Source organism: Mastigoproctus giganteus, chromosome 12, assembly GCF_048544385.1.
Source record: "Mastigoproctus giganteus isolate SK-2022 chromosome 12, ASM4854438v1, whole genome shotgun sequence".
Lineage (NCBI taxonomy): Eukaryota > Metazoa > Arthropoda > Arachnida > Uropygi > Thelyphonidae > Mastigoproctus > Mastigoproctus giganteus.
In genome coordinates, this window is record NC_143586.1 from 23,848,169 (window position 1) to 23,864,314 (window position 16,146).

At 35.1% G+C, this 16,146-nt stretch overlaps 1 protein-coding gene across 1 annotated transcript in view; it reads right to left on the minus strand.

The window, feature by feature from the left end:
- LOC150076786 (uncharacterized) overlaps positions 1–16,146 on the minus strand; it is an 82,151-nt gene that overhangs the window by 65,380 nt on the left and 625 nt on the right. The window contains exons 2-4 of the mRNA XM_090386653.1: positions 14,932–15,042; positions 9,101–9,469; positions 8,045–8,135 (exon numbers count right to left, since the gene is read on the minus strand). Of these exons, the coding sequence (XP_090242779.1) occupies positions 8,045–8,135; positions 9,101–9,469; positions 14,932–15,042 (571 nt within the window). The remainder of the gene's footprint in view (positions 1–8,044; positions 8,136–9,100; positions 9,470–14,931; positions 15,043–16,146) is intronic.

Sequence of the window (16,146 nt, forward strand, 5' to 3'; positions counted from 1 at the left end):
TATACTGTTCAAACCATTGATGTTATGTTTACAGTTAATGATCTGTTTGTTTCTTTGTGTTCTTAATTTCCCATGTAGTCATTTTTCATGCTCCAAATGAAGCACAAAAGGCTGTAGTCAAAATGTTGAAATTTGCATATTTTGTAAACAAAATTTGTTTAATCCATTCATGAGTGAGTTTGCCCATGTAGTGAATTTTTGATAGCGATGGGCTTTGGGGGTGAATTTTTCGTGGAATTTAAAAATTTTATATAAACTTTGTACACAAATACTTTAGAATATTAATTTGTTCTTATTTTGACTCTACTACCCAATACTAGAGTAAAAATTATTGTTTAAAATGAAATTACAATTTAAAAAAAAATTCATTTTGTCTACTTCTGGATCTGAATTTCTATAGAAATTCTTCAATTTTAACTTTTGTTGTAGTATTTTAAAATTTGCAAAGTTAGTGCAAGCAATTATAAATGGGTAGTAAACTCGATGTTATTGCATTTGCGAAAATACCAATAGCTGGAATTGTGCGGTTTTTTTACGTTATTATGGTGAAATGTTTGCCCTTTACTGAAATCTTCAATCGTGTAAAAAACATAAATAAATTTTCAGAATCTTCTCTTCATTCCTTTTTTTTTTTTTTAAGCTTCGTAAACTTGTTACTCCGGGCAAATCGTGTTAGCTGCAACTTGTGCATTCTGTTAAAAAATGCTTATGCATGCTATTGAAATTTATAAAGAAAAGAGAAGATTATTTGGAAATAAACGCCTCTTGAAGCATTTCTGAAGAAGACGACTCCTTGTGCAACAAACCAAATAGTGCCGAGCCAATAATGAGTGATCAATGAGTGTGCATTTAATCGATGATGATGATGAAGAATAAACATTCTTTAACATTTGTAAGTCATAAATAATTTCTCTATTATTGACTCAAATTAATAGCGTAGCTTAATTTTATGATACTCACCTTTTGTATAATCTGCAGTTGATGCTTAGGATAGGATGGATACTAATTTGAATTTACAATTGGAAGCTCTACAAGCTTTACGTAATTTCCTAATGGAAGACAGCACCTTAACCAATCGTACCTCTCTCTCAATCAATAGTATAATAGAACTCACATCATTTCTATTAGACGCCAAATATTTCCGGTTCCACAATCAGATATACCAACAAATATTCGGTTTACCCATGGGATTGGGAATTTCAGTCCCCCTATCTGAAATTTACCTAGCCTCCATAGAGAATCAAATATTACAACCTTTCCCTTCAGAGATCAAATTATATGCACGATACGCAGGTGACATCCTTATAATAATAGGGAATAAAACCATAATTGATAACCTTTTCATTAAATTTAATTCAATACATGACAGATTAAAATATACTCTTGAAATAGAAGAAAATGGGCAAATTAATTTCCTTAACCTTACCATATACAAGATGGATACCAAACTCGGAACTAGAATTTTCAGGAAAAACGCCCACACTGGCAAATACTTACATTTTGAGTCACACTATCCACTTAGTACAAAAAAAGCTGTCCTCTACAACCAAATTTATAACGCCATCAAATACAGTTCCACACAAGATGACCTATCTAATGAACTTCAATACCTCACAGAAAAATTCATATCCAGGAAATACCCTTTCCAGTTGATTCAACAAACTATTTCTACCACCCAAAATAATATCAACAAACCATCCAAACACATTACATGCAGTAACATATGTATCGTTCTTCCTTACCACGGTAATCTTGCCAGACAATTCCGTCGAGTATTTGCCTGCACCGACATCACTCTCACATTTTCAGCATATAATAAACTAGGATCAATGTTTAATTCATATAAAGATAACATAAATACCAAATCAGTGACATGAACAATATTGTTTACTTAATTAAATGCCAACAAAACTGCAATGCATGCTACATTGGTAGCACCACCTCTAAATATGGCTCCACAACAACATCAAATACACGAGCATATCATCATTACAATAGCTTTAGAACAGGACAATCAAACACAGAACTCACACTAAATGTACAATCCCACAATCACACTCCTTTAGTTGATTCAGCCATCCCCATTATTAAATTGAAATCTAGTTTTAAAATTTTTCAGTACGAAGCCCTAGAATGGTTTTGCCATCATTCTAATTTTAATGTATTAAATGCCAAATTACCCTATAACCTCTCTCCGGTTTGGAATCTCACACACCTGAGATTCCCACATGTATCAAAGAGCATCACGGGAACATAGAGGCCTTTAAATATGCGCGTTTCACTTTATTCTCACTATCGCCAACACTGAAAACATTAACAATGAAAGCCAATTCATTACGGCTATTGGTCTCCTCGGTTTACAGTTATAGTTCCAATCAATTTTCAACCTTAATTCTATGACAACCAAGGACGAAGATGTGCACTTCTATTTCCTTGGGCATATTTTAACTCTGTTTTCAAAATTAAATTTATCCATATTAATCCCAATTTTAAATTCAAATTAGTATTCATCCTATCTTAAGCATCAACTGCAGATTATACAAAAGGTGAGTACCGTAAAATTAAGCTATGCTATTAATTTGAGTCAATCTAAATCAGTATCTTAAGAAATTCTACAATTCATTCAATTTCTCTATTATTATAATTTGCTTGAATTTAAAACAGGCTACGTTTTCATTTCTTTGGATAAATCAATCATTGTTTAAACATAAGCTAATTAGCTAACTAATTTCATTGTTGTTAATGTAACCCCTATTTTTAACATAATGTCTATGGGATATAAACTTTACGAGCGAGCACTAGGAATGAATTAACTCGTAAAGTCGAGAACTATCTGTATAATAAATGGTAGCACAAAAACAGCTTTTCACCCCTCGACATTTTCGTAAAATTTGGCTTGATCCAGAATTTGATGAAATTGAAATAAGTACAGCCACTCCCCGGCGTACTACTCAACTTACGGAAATTCGACTTTACATAAGTTTTTGCAGGCCGGTGAAAACTTAAAAAAAATCATGGAAATGTATTTTGCATCCCATAGGAATAAATGGGATGAAAATATCGTAATGTGAACCCAATGACACATTGTTTTTTTTTGTTCCAAGACCTTGGAAGTTAAATTTTCGCTATATAACTAAACTATTTATCTCTCTAAAAGGTCATTTTTAAAATGGAAATTGCACTACACTTTCATCGTTATCATATGTTCCGCTATAAGAATCAATTCTGAATGCCTTTGTGACATTTTTCTAAATCACATTTCTGGAGGTCACTACCATAAAACATTAAAACAATTTGCACTTTCCGGTTTATTGGGCTTTTCTGTTAGCTCAATCTATTATAAACAGGCAGCAAACTCGATCTTATTGCATTTGTGATAATACCGATATAACTCTCTGTATGATAACTGGAATTCTGCGGGTTTTTACGTTACGGTATTATGGTGAAATGAGTTCCCCTTCACTGAAATCTTCAATCATATAAAAAACATAAATTTACAGAATCTTCTCTTCATTCCTATTTATTTATTACAATGGTGAAGGGAAAGGGACCAATGGAAAGTGCAAATGCTGGCAGCGCTAGGAAAGAAAACAAAATCGATTTAGAAATGAAGATGATTAATTAAGAATTACGAAGCAGGACAAAATTTGCCATCTACTGCAAGGAATTAGGTCTCGCTGCTTCAATAGTGAATACTATTTTAAGGGTATAAAATAATATTTTATGCGTGTATAAAAGAACGCGTTAAAGGATCAATGCATTTAAGATCAACAGTGATCACAAAACAGCATTCAGGTGCTATATCGAAGATGGAAAAAGCTATTAATAATATGGATGGAAAACCAGATTCAGAAGCAAGTGCCCCTGAGTCCAATGGTCATTCAAGCAAAAGCAAGAAGTATTTATGAAGATATTAACGATAATTATGGTGAACCCCAAGCCAAGTTCATGGCAAGCAATGGGTGGTTTAATAGGTTCAAGTATCGCACTGGTTTCCAAAACATTAAAGTATGCGGTGAAGTTGCCAGTGCTGATTCTGCAACTGCAGAGAAATTTTGTGATGTGTTGGGGAAAAACCCTTCTAAATCTCCACAGCCCTCAACTTCTGCAGCGGCGTGCTTATCAGCTGGAAAGTTAATTCTGGCAACGATGTTCGAAAGGTAAAACTTGCTGATGTTATTGCCTGTCTCCTCTATGTTTTTGTAATTTTATAATTTTGAAATTTTTGCAATTTTGTACACTTTTGTAATTTTTCCTGTGCATGAGATAAAAAAAGATTGAATAAATAATTCTATTTACATGTTCATTGAACATTTAGGGAAAATCAGACTTACATAAAATTCTGACTTACATAGAGTTCTGCATAATGCAACTCTTACGTAAGTCAAGAAGTGGCTGTAATATATAAGCACATGTAAAGTTATTAACAGATCAAAAATATAGTAAAAATGATATTTAAAATTTTTTTTTAAAATTCTGACTTGATTTTTCGAAATAGTTTTACTCTAATCTTGGGTGGCCAAGCCAACATAAGAACGAGTTAATATTTAAGAAGTATTTATGTAAGAGTTTTCAATTTTACAAATTTACAAAATCAGATGAAGAAACCCATTCCACAAAGCTGGCTGCCAAGCAGAAACTCACTACCCCCCCGAGCCCACACACATTCAAGGAAGCGTTTAACAAATTTTTGTAAAGCGATGTTAATGTGCACCTTCTAAGAACTAATGATTGCTTACAAAGACTACATAATTATTGTGGCAATTTAAAACTTCCAAAATGATTACCATAGATTAAGGTAACCATGCAAGGGGAAAAAATGCTACTTTATGAAATAAATACTACAGATCTGCATACTACAACTATGCCTGAATATAACCATTAACTGTTTCTGAATTTACTTGTAACAACAAAAAACCCAAAACTTTAAATATATTATTTAAGTTTAATGCATTATTTTAGTTAGTCTCAAAGGTTGTAATCAAGGTTGTTTCTGCCAAAGGCTATGTTGAACTCATGTGAACTTGTTACATTCTGGTTTATCAAGTTCATGGTTAGCATATTTTGATTTAACCCTTATACAACAATGAAGAGTTGATCTGAATTAGCAATAGAGCAGAAATAACCTATTGTTATATGTAAAACCTAATGTTAATTGATCACTAGTAACTAATACCCTATAATTTTAAGGGAGGCAGCAAGTGAGTGCATTGAACCATTAAGGCCACTTATAAGAGAATCACTAGACTCAGGAGAGATTCCATTGGATTGGAAAAGTGCCAATGTATCGCCAAGGCAGTTTTAAGAGTGTAGTGAGAAATTACCAACCAGTCAGTCTAACTTCAGTAGTAGGGAAAATCATGGAGGCAATGATCAAGGGTGGAATTCAAAATCATTTAGATAGAAATGGCATTCTGAAAGATACATAGCATTGTTTTGTAAAGAGAAAATCATGTTTAACAAATCTGGTTAGCTATTTTGACAAGGTCACTCACGAGCTGGATTTAGGGAATAATTTTGACCTTGTTTATTTAGTCTTCAGCAAAGCATTTAACTCACTCCCACATGAGTGGTTATTTTATAAGCTAGAACAGATTGGAATCACAGGGAAAATCCTTAGATGGATAGCAGGATGGCTTCAGGGATGGAGGCAGAGGGTTGTGATAAATGGTTATTCCTCATATTGGGTTAATGTAAGAAGTGGAAGTTCCCCAAGGATCAGTACTGGGACCACTGTTGTTTTTGATTTTCTTAAATGACATCTTAAATTTTCTTAAATGAAGGGCTAACAGAGGACGTGATGTATAAATTTGCATATGATGTAAAGATCGGTAGAGTAGTTAATGACTGCCACCAACCAGAGCTTCTTCAGAGTGACCTAAATAGACTTCAGGAATAGTCAGAAAAGTGACAGCTATGCTTTAATTCTGCAAAATGCAAGGGGAACAGTAACCCCAAAATAATTTATACACTTGGTGAAGTTGAACTAAAGTCAGTAGTGGAAGAAAGGGACTTGGGAGTTATGATAGGGTCAGACATGAAGTTCTACGAGCATTGTAGATAGGTTGCAAGGAAGGCCCATGGTGTCCTATCGATGATTTATCAAAATTTGCTAGTAGAGATAAGAATGTCATAATCCCATTATATAAGGCTATTATCAGACCATACTTGGAATACTGTGTTCAAGTATGGAGACTGCACCAAAAAAAAGACATCAAGCTTCTTGAAAGGGTCCAAAGATGGGTAACTTGCCTGGTGAGATCGGCAAAAGGGTGTCCATATGAGGAAAGACTTTGAATTTGTGGCCTAGATAGGTTGGAAACTAAGCACCTTAGAGGAGACTTGATTGAGGTGTTTACGGCTCTGAGGGGCAAAAGTAAAATGAATGAGGATGAAATTTTCACAGTTATAAATGATTTTAGAATTAGGGGCCATAAATTCAAGTTATAGGGTGGGAAGTTTAGACTGGATTGCAGGAAGTTTTATTTTAGCCAGCGAGTTATACATTACTGGAATAAGTTACCTACATGGGTGGTTGAGGCTGACAGTTTGGGGAAATTCAAAAGTCAGCTGGATAACTACCTATGGGAAGAGGGAAATGCATAGGTTGCCTATTTCGTTTTCTTTTATTATTTATTAATTATTTATTTGATATACTATTTTACTTTTCATTTTTTTCTGAAAAATGGGTCTGCATCATTTTAACCATTTAGTTCCACTTAAGCATCAAGCCAATATGAACAGAGAAAATTCTTGTAAAAAATTAGATTATTAACTTGAAAGCAAAAAGTTTATTTTCATAAGTACTAATGAAAAACTGACAATTTATTCAAAATTAAGGGCACAACTGGCAAAAAATTCTGTTGGTCATGCCATAAATTATCAATTTGCACTGAAGGATAAAATGCCATCGATGAACCTAAGGAAACCATAAATGTAAGATAATTTCCATCCCAAACCTGGTACTTAGCATTAGTTGAGGTATATGATGCAAGAAAGCAAGTTTATGGGGCATCAGTCAAAAAAAAAAAAAACTTCCCATTTCACCCATCCGGTCACTAAAAATGTTTGTCTAGTTCAGCCTTAAATTTATTTAAGCTAACAACTTCCACAACAGATGGAAGCCTGTTCCAGCAATCAACTACCCACTGGCTAAAGGCAAACTTCAACACATCTATTCTACAACTGTCTTTCCTCAATTTGAATCTATGCCCCCTCAGGTTCTTAATCTCAGAAAGTTTAATCTCATTTATTTTAGAATAGCAAAATGGTAAATCAAAACAAATGTTTTGATTTATATTAATTATTAATCAAAACATAAATGAAATCAAAACAAAACAAATTTGATAAAGTGATAACTTTTTTAAGTATTAATTAAAATGTAGACAGAAAATGAATCAGTTAAGATTCATACATTAAAATGTATGTGATACATGATCAGAACCTACAGAAATTCATTATGTTTTAAATGAATCAGCTAAGATTCGAACATTAAAATTTATGTGATATATGATCAGATCCCTACAGAAATTCATAATGTTTTAAAGAAACATTGTATCAAATACGAGCTCCATTTTTGATAATAATGACACAATGAGCCAAACAAATAAATTATTACATGGGTCATCATCCATAACAACTGACAACAGATCTCTGCAGCTATGGTGAATACCATTTTGGAAGAAACTCATATGATTCGAAGATATTGCCAACTAAGGCAGGTAATATCTCAAGAAAGCAGAAGTATAGTAGGTGGGTTCCTCATCACCAGTAACAAAGGATTCTGGAAACTTTTAAAAATGTAGCTGAAACTCTGAATATGTTTAAATGTAATTAAGCATATTTTCTTCCTTCTCTTCTAATAAAACAATTATTATTAAAATTATTACCTTGAAAGGCAACATCAACATAAAACTTGCTACATATACTTATCACTGAAAATTTGCCATAAGTACTTGTTTCTCATTTTTACATGAAACAGTACAGTACAATGTCATTTCTTGTTGAATTGTAAAATCTATAGCCCAAAGAATTAAACTCATACCTCACAGATCGCCTACGAGGAGCTGAAGCCTTTTCGGAACCAGCAGAGGAAGGAACATACCCACCAAACAAGAAATCATCATCACTCTTGTCTGTAAATATAAAAATTCATGCTTAGCAGAAATGAGGTTTATATTTAGGGGAACCATAATATTTTAAGTATTATTTATTTCATAATCTACATACCAGAATATTCAACCACCCACTCACATTCATATAAACATATAAGCTGAACTGATTTCCATGAGATACAATGACCTCAGATTATACTGCTATCTTTTACAGCTTCATTTATACCTTTGAACTAATATATATTTCCATAACACTAATATGAACAATAATATTTGCATAACAAACAATTCTGCTTATTCATTATTGTCCCAATACTTTAGGCAACACCATATATAACTAAGCACCTATAAAAAGTATATTTCTCATAGTGCAAAACTTAGGAGAGAAAGTATAGTCATCAATAATAGTAGTGGAAAATAATCTTTTTTCCACTACTTGATACTATATAAGCTTTCTTCTTTGCATTGCAAGGAAGAAATGAATGAGGAGGTATGCAAACTATGCAAAAGTAAGGTATGAAAACTGTAGATAGATGGAGTAAATGAAAAATAAGAAGAAAATGGATATAAAAAGACTCGAGTATTGGAGGGCATGTGTGTCCTTGAAAATTAAAAATGCTGTTTGAGGCAAAAGAATAACCACAGAATTTCTTGCTGGAGGTAAAACCCGGAGTAAAAATCAAGGTGAATCGATGGTAGAATTTTCATGCAAAAAAATAGAAAGAAATATATGCCAGGAACAGAAAAAGTATAAGGAATAATGCCAGATATTATTATTAGGAGGTATACAGGATTTGAGATTACATATATAAATTAAATATACCAACAAGTGTATAATAGTTATTCAGTGGGTACTGTAACTTTAATATGTGCAAGATACCACAAGCTCTGAAAAGCTCATTTCCCTATGAGATTTAGTATATAGACTTAATAATGGTTAACGTAATATATATATATAACATCATAAAATGCAATTATATACTCACCTTGGGCTTTATATTTATCACTCAAAATAAAATCGCTTTGTTTTCTAGACTGCAATTTCTGTTCTTTTTCTTTGCCCAATAAGTCATCCATAAACGACTGACCTTTGGAAGGAGACAAATTCACACTTTCTTTACTTTTATCAGCAGGTTTCTCATCTAGACCCAAACCTCCTAAGAAATCTCCTGAGTCATCAAAGTCAACAAAAGATGACCTCCGATTTCTTTTCTGTCTTTCTCTTGGAGATTCAGAACCTCGTGGTTTGGATTCTAATGTTAAATTGACACTACCATCACTAACAGAAGTCTTTGCTGCATAACCAAACTCACTATCCACAACCTTGTCATCAGTGGAGTTTTTGATATTCACAGCTAATTTGAAAGAGAAATAATAAATTAACTTTTTAGCTTCTCTTATTACACATGACAAGCACATAACTAGTTTATTCACTGAAATTAAACAGTATTATCATGTAAAAGAAAATGAGCATTTTAGAAAACCATCATATTGCACCTGAATGATCCTGGAAATGTTCCAGTTTCATATAAAATAGTTGTTTTAATATTTGGTTATATTATCATGAGAGGGCCTGAACTTGATTTTGCAAATATCACTTGGGGGAAAACTTCTAAATCTGTGGAAGTTTTTCTAATAGTTGTTTTTAAGAATTCAGGAGTGAGTGGCATATTTTGGTGTTTGTACTATGGCTAATTAATCAATATCCTACATGCAATCTATAGTTTAAATAAACAGTTTTTACTCCAAGACAACTGAGGGCATGATGCCTCTTGTGTATTGTAAGTGCCATAAATATTAGTTTGCAAATTTGCAGAATATAAAACAAGAGTGTTTCACTTGGTAAATCTTACTTTCACTAAGTGAGCTAAATAACTAGGTACTGAATACATTCACTCTAGGAATAATTACCAATAAACAACCAGTAATATCACTGTAAAGGCTTTCTCTTTCTCTCGACACTGTTTTTCAGGCTCTCAAAATGATCTCTATCAATATCTATGTAGATGTAATTCTTAATGTACGATACTTGATAGGATCCATGACAATCATTATTTTATTCTAGATGTTTACAAAACAACTGGCTACAAACCTCTACTGAAAACTGAAATAAACTGCAGTTTTAAATCAATGGTTGGTTGTTTAAGGATTTTATGGTGCATTAGCATTTAAGGCTATAATGCGCCAAGTCAAAAAGTTGCAAAATATAAAAGTATAATATAATTGTTTATATATTATTGTGAAAGAGTATATGATATAAAAAGTTTATAAAGCATAAAATAATAAAAACATTCTAGATAAAGTTATTTAGATTAATAAGTTGTAAAAACTTAAATATAGCTGACACATTGTCATTGTCCAATAAAATCTCTCTGAGCGTATAAGGCTCAGACAGATGGCTAAAACATAAATGCAATCATTATAAAAACACAGATATTCAATTAAAACATGACGAACTGTTAAAATGGTGTCACAATTTCTACACATAGGACAATCGTCTGCCCTCAGCAGATAGCAATGTGTTGAGTGACAATGCTCTATGTGGAGCCGAATTAGAACAACTTCCTATTTTTGGTTGCTGCACAGACTAGACTGCCAATGTTCAATTGCAGGCTTAATCTCATATAACTTGTTTGCAACCTGTCCATGCCATGAGTGTTGCCATTGGGATATGAGTTTCTTTCTGTAGTCTGTATAGGGGACTAACAGGCAAGAGTTGAAGAGGTTCTCTTATTTGGCTGCAGTGTCTGCCAAATCATTTCCTGAGATCCCAATGTGGCCTGGGATCCAGCAGAAATGAACATCAAATTCAGATTGTAAAAGGAAGCGCAGCTTCTGCTGTATCAGAGTCAGGACAAGATGAGGGTTGAATCTCATCAATGATAAAGCCTGCAATGAACTCAGAAAATTGGAATATATAATATATTTTGTGGTGGGTGGTTTGTATACGATCCAAGGCTAGCTCAACTGCATGCAGCTCTGCAGTGAACACACCGCATTCGTGGGAGATCTGCTCAGATACTGTGGTGTCTGGGAAAACAGCTGCCGATCTGACAGACCCTTCTGACCTTGAGCCATCTGTGTAGATGGGTAAGAAGTCAGAATGTTCAGAGCATTGTGCTAAAAAGAGCTGCAGGTAGACAGCAGATGGAGTACTGTCCTTTCTCCAGTTGTTAAGGGAGAAGTTGCAGTTTTGGACACGAGCATGGCAAGATGGAGAGGGTTGCCCTGGTGATGGGGCATTGTCTAATGTGATGTCCAAATCACTCAGTAGCCTTCAGATATGAATACCAAATGGTTGATTGGCAGTCTGGCGAGTGTTGTACAGATTTCCCCAACATGGCTCAAAAACGGGTGTCCACGTGGGATGGTCTGGCAGGGATTACAGTTTCAAAGCATAATGTAGACACAACTGTTTCCTGTGAAGTGATAACGAGGGCTCATTCGCTTCGACATATAGGTTCTGAACAGGAGATGTTCGAAATGCTCCAGTGGCAATATGGATCGCCTGATAGTGGATGGGATCGGAGTACGTTGAATCTAGAAGATGCATATACCCAGCACCAGTAATCTAACTTAGATAGCATGAGTGCACAATAGAGGCGCAATAGAGTGCATCAGTCAGCGCTCAAAGAATGTGAAGAGATTGCACGTAGGATAATCAAGCTTCTCATGCACTTCGCACGCATGATGGATGCGTTGTAGAAAGGTCAACTTTCTATCAAATACGAGCTCCAAAAATCTAGTCTCAGGTACTACTGGAATAGCGTTTTTGCCCAAGCCTCAGTTCAGGTTCAGGGTGAAGATTGCACTTTCTGCAAAAATGCATGCAAACAGTCTTTTGTGGAGAGAACCTGAATCTGTTATTCATTGTCCATGAGTTCAGATGGTCAACGGCATGTTGCAGTTGCCTCTCAATTACCCTCATGTTGCAGAAATAACAGAATATGCTAAAATCGTCAACATAGAGGGCACAGTTTACAGTTGGAGGAAGTTGTTCTGTGATGGAATTCACTTTGATGGTAAAAAGCGTAACACTTAAAACGGATCCTTGAGGTACTCCCTCCTCTTAGCTAAAACAGTGAGAGAGAGTAGATCCTACACGGACTTGGAAAGAACGATGAGATAAAAAGTTTTTTATAAAATTTGGGAGATGACCTCTAAGGTTGATGCTGTACAGGTCTCTTAAAATTCCAAATCTCCAAGTTGTGTCATATGCTTTTTCCGTATCGAAGAACACAGACACCAGGTGTTCTCATTTTAAAAAGGGATCTCAAATGGAAGTTTTGAGCCTGATTAAATGGTCCAAAGTTGACCTATTTCTATGGAAGCTGCACTGCAATCTGGAGAGGAGCCCATTTACCTCCAGATACCATATAAGGCAGGCATTGACCATTCTCTCCAGAATTTTGCACAGACAGCTATTCAGAGCAATAGGACAGTAGTTCATTGGGATTTTAGGATCCTTTTCTGGATTAGGAAAGGCAAGCATGATTGCCTAATGCCAGGAATCTGGAAACTGCTCTTCTTGAAATATTCTGTTATATAGAAAGAGCAGTTGGTCCATGGATTTTGCAGACAGATGTTCGATCATATCATAATGGATAAGATAAGATCTGGTCTGGCATTAGGTAAGAGTTAGAGCGGACAGATGAAGGGTGCGATGTATATTTCCCCTTCATTTTCCGGATTTTGTCCCAGATAGCTTTACTGCTGGTTGACTGGGTAATAGTGGATGTAAAGCATCTTTACATCCACTATGGATGTAAAGACACTAAGGCATCTTTACATCCATACCCGCACCACCGCCAGTCTGAATCTTGTCCCTGGGACCATGAGGGTAGGGGCATGGCATTGACATGGTTGACCCTCGCAGGTGAGCCTACTAGCCAATGATCCTAGCTGGGCATTCCAGGACTACCCGTCTTGTTGAAGCAAGGGGCCAAAGTAGTGTATTGAAGCTGGGCCCTTCAACCACCAGGATCCCCCTTTCCAAATTTCCATGGGTCGCATCACATGGCAAACCACTAATGTTAGCCTGGAACCTAGGCTGTGGGCATTGGATCCCAGTGATGCTAATTGGAGGTCCAGCAGCATCACTCAGAGGTCCCCTCACCACATAAAGGTGACACATGAAAGGGGGGTTTTAAATCAAGGTACAAGTATATTTTTCTCATAGCAGATGTTGGGGTTTGCTTGTGGGTGCTTCCTAGCATTATTTCAAACAACGGTTATGCATTATTTCTGCAGGATCTCATGCTACTATATTTTACTAGGTAGAAACCGGCACTTGAGTTTTTTTTTTTCTCATTTTGTAGTTTCACATTTTAATTTATTTATTTTAATTGCTTAGTTGCAGGTTTTAATTGCATAATTGCAAATGACACAATACAAACACCATTACAGTTTTCATTGTTTGAGCATTAGAGAATATGTTTTAATTTAACTGTCATATCAGAATGATACAAAAATTAAACATTCACACAATGTATAAAAATTAAATAACACACACACTTTTTGTTAATTAATAATGATCACTTTTTTTAAACATGGAAAAATGCATTCCAAGTTCCAAACAACCAACTGAGTAACAAACTTTTGGAAGACGGAGGCTGGAGACCTGTAAATCATCTACCAATACAGACTTTTACTAAATAATTTTGCTCCCTACTCTTAGCTCATTAAGACAATGGAAAAAAAGTGCATGTTATGCACCAAGATTTAAGTCCTTAAAATTGGGTTTGTTTTTTTTTTTTTTTGTTAGTTGTTGGCACATCGGCTTCTGTGGCCAAGCACGAGGCGGGATTCGAACCGACGACCTTTGGGTTGCCAGGCAGGCACTTTACCCACCTGGCTAGCCCGGTTGGCAAAATTGGTTTTAATCTCTCAAGAAATGTTATTTGTTATTGCAATGAGTTGCCTTGATGCTAGCCACCCAATGATCAGATGAGAATTGCTGAAATAGAAATTCTGAGCAGAGGATGTCGTTGATGTAGGTTTTTAGGTGCAGCAACAACTTCAATCATACTACACTGTCATGAATGTTCACAGGCCAATCTGCATGTCATACAGACTGAAAAACTCAAAATAACTCATGGAGGGAACCTTCCACCTGGGATCAGTTAATTGCAGTCCCAAATGAAGAGAACTTTAGAAATTCCTCCAGTTTCTTCCTTCCAAATTCCTTTAGAAGGAACTTGAACCCAGACCTCTCCAAATGGGTGACATGTGGTGAAACAACTATGCTGTCATAGAAGACAGTATAGTGTGTTTCGGGAGGACATTTCATTATATATACACAGCAATTATATTTCTCATTATGGAAGGTGCAATTTATTTATGATGCAGGGAACTCATTACTATTACAATGATTTGCTTTGTAAGATATTCCTTTGCATTTCTCAATGTATCGTTTACATTGAGAAATCAAATCAAAGTTTAGAAATCAAAGTTTACATCAAGGAGTTGTCTTTTATGGGGGAAAAAAGGTAAACCCACTTAATTTGCATATGGGCTTGTGTTTTACATCATAACGAAAATTTAATGCTAGCCTTCAGTGGTTAGTAGCTGCTTTTCAGCTCAAGTTTGTATTACACACCATTTGGCTTCTCTCATCTTGTTCTTTAAAAGAATGGTACTGCTTTTAAAACAGCAACTTCTGAATTCAGTTAACGAATACTAAAAAACAATCTTGGATCCAAATAAATAGACAATTTATGATTTTAAGATTATCCTAAAATCTGTGCCCATAAAATTTGGACTAAAAAGCACCCTAAATTTCAATCAATCAATGAGGTAAATGTTGATGAAACTATACCTGGTTTACTCTCCTGCTTTCCTTTAACAGGTTTTTCTGGTGACTTTTTTCTGAAATTATCCTCATCTTCATCTGATAATAACCCTGCTAATGGGTCATCTTCATCAAATTCTGTTAAAAAAATTAATGTGATTAATCAATAAAGAATATACAGGGTGATTCAGGAGGAATAGTAAATATTTTGGGAGGTTATATCAATTATTCTGAGTAAAAAAGTTTATATAAACATGTGTCTAATTCTCAATGGATATGAAGATACAGCTGTTTGAAACTGGCGCGCAGAGCTCCCTGAATCAGATGTGACCAAGAAGCAGTTATAACCTGACGCTGTTTGGTGTTAGAAGTGTTGTTAAGAATGCTGCACGTCTTCATGCATCCTGAATATGCCGATAGTGTTTGTCTACAGTTTCTGGTGGAAATTGCTACTATTGCTGCTTGTAGAGAATACCGTCAACGGTTTCCTAATCACAGAATACTCAGATTACAAACCCAAGCAGCACAGATTCAAACTGAGGAAAGGCAGTTGTAGAACAGATGTGTGAAAGTTTGCCTTTAGCCAGCAGGTAGTTGATTGCTGGAACAAACTTCCATCTGTTGTTGTGGAAGTTGATAGCTTAAATACTAGACAAACATTTGGAATGAATGGATCAGTGAAATGGGAAGTTGCTTTTTGTTTTTGTTTTTTTGGCTGATGCTGTATAAGCTTGCTTTCTTGCATCATATATGCCTCTACTAATGCTAATACCAGATTCAAAAGCATTTACTGATGTTTACACCAAACTGCGTGAGACTGGCACAGTTCCCAGCACTTATATTTTTCTGAACGTGCAAATGAACAAAATGTGCATTAAACAGAACACATTCTTCAGTCAGTAGAATGTAGTCCTACTATTAGCACATGAAGAATTTCTAAGTGTATTGGTGTTCCACAGACAAGAGTATGGTGAACATTACATGAGCATGGCTTGTATCCATTTCACATACAGCGGGTCAACACCTTCAACCAGGAGACAATGCCCAGCAATTGGAATTTTGTCAGTGGGTAAATGCTAACTGCTGATTAATTCCTTTAATACTGTTCAGTGTTGAAGCTACTTGCACCCATGACAGTATCAACAACACCCATAACTCTCATAGGTGGTCAGACAAAAATCCACATGCCACTGTAGAAACAAATTTTCAACATTGCTTCTCTGTAAACGTGTGGTGCGGTAT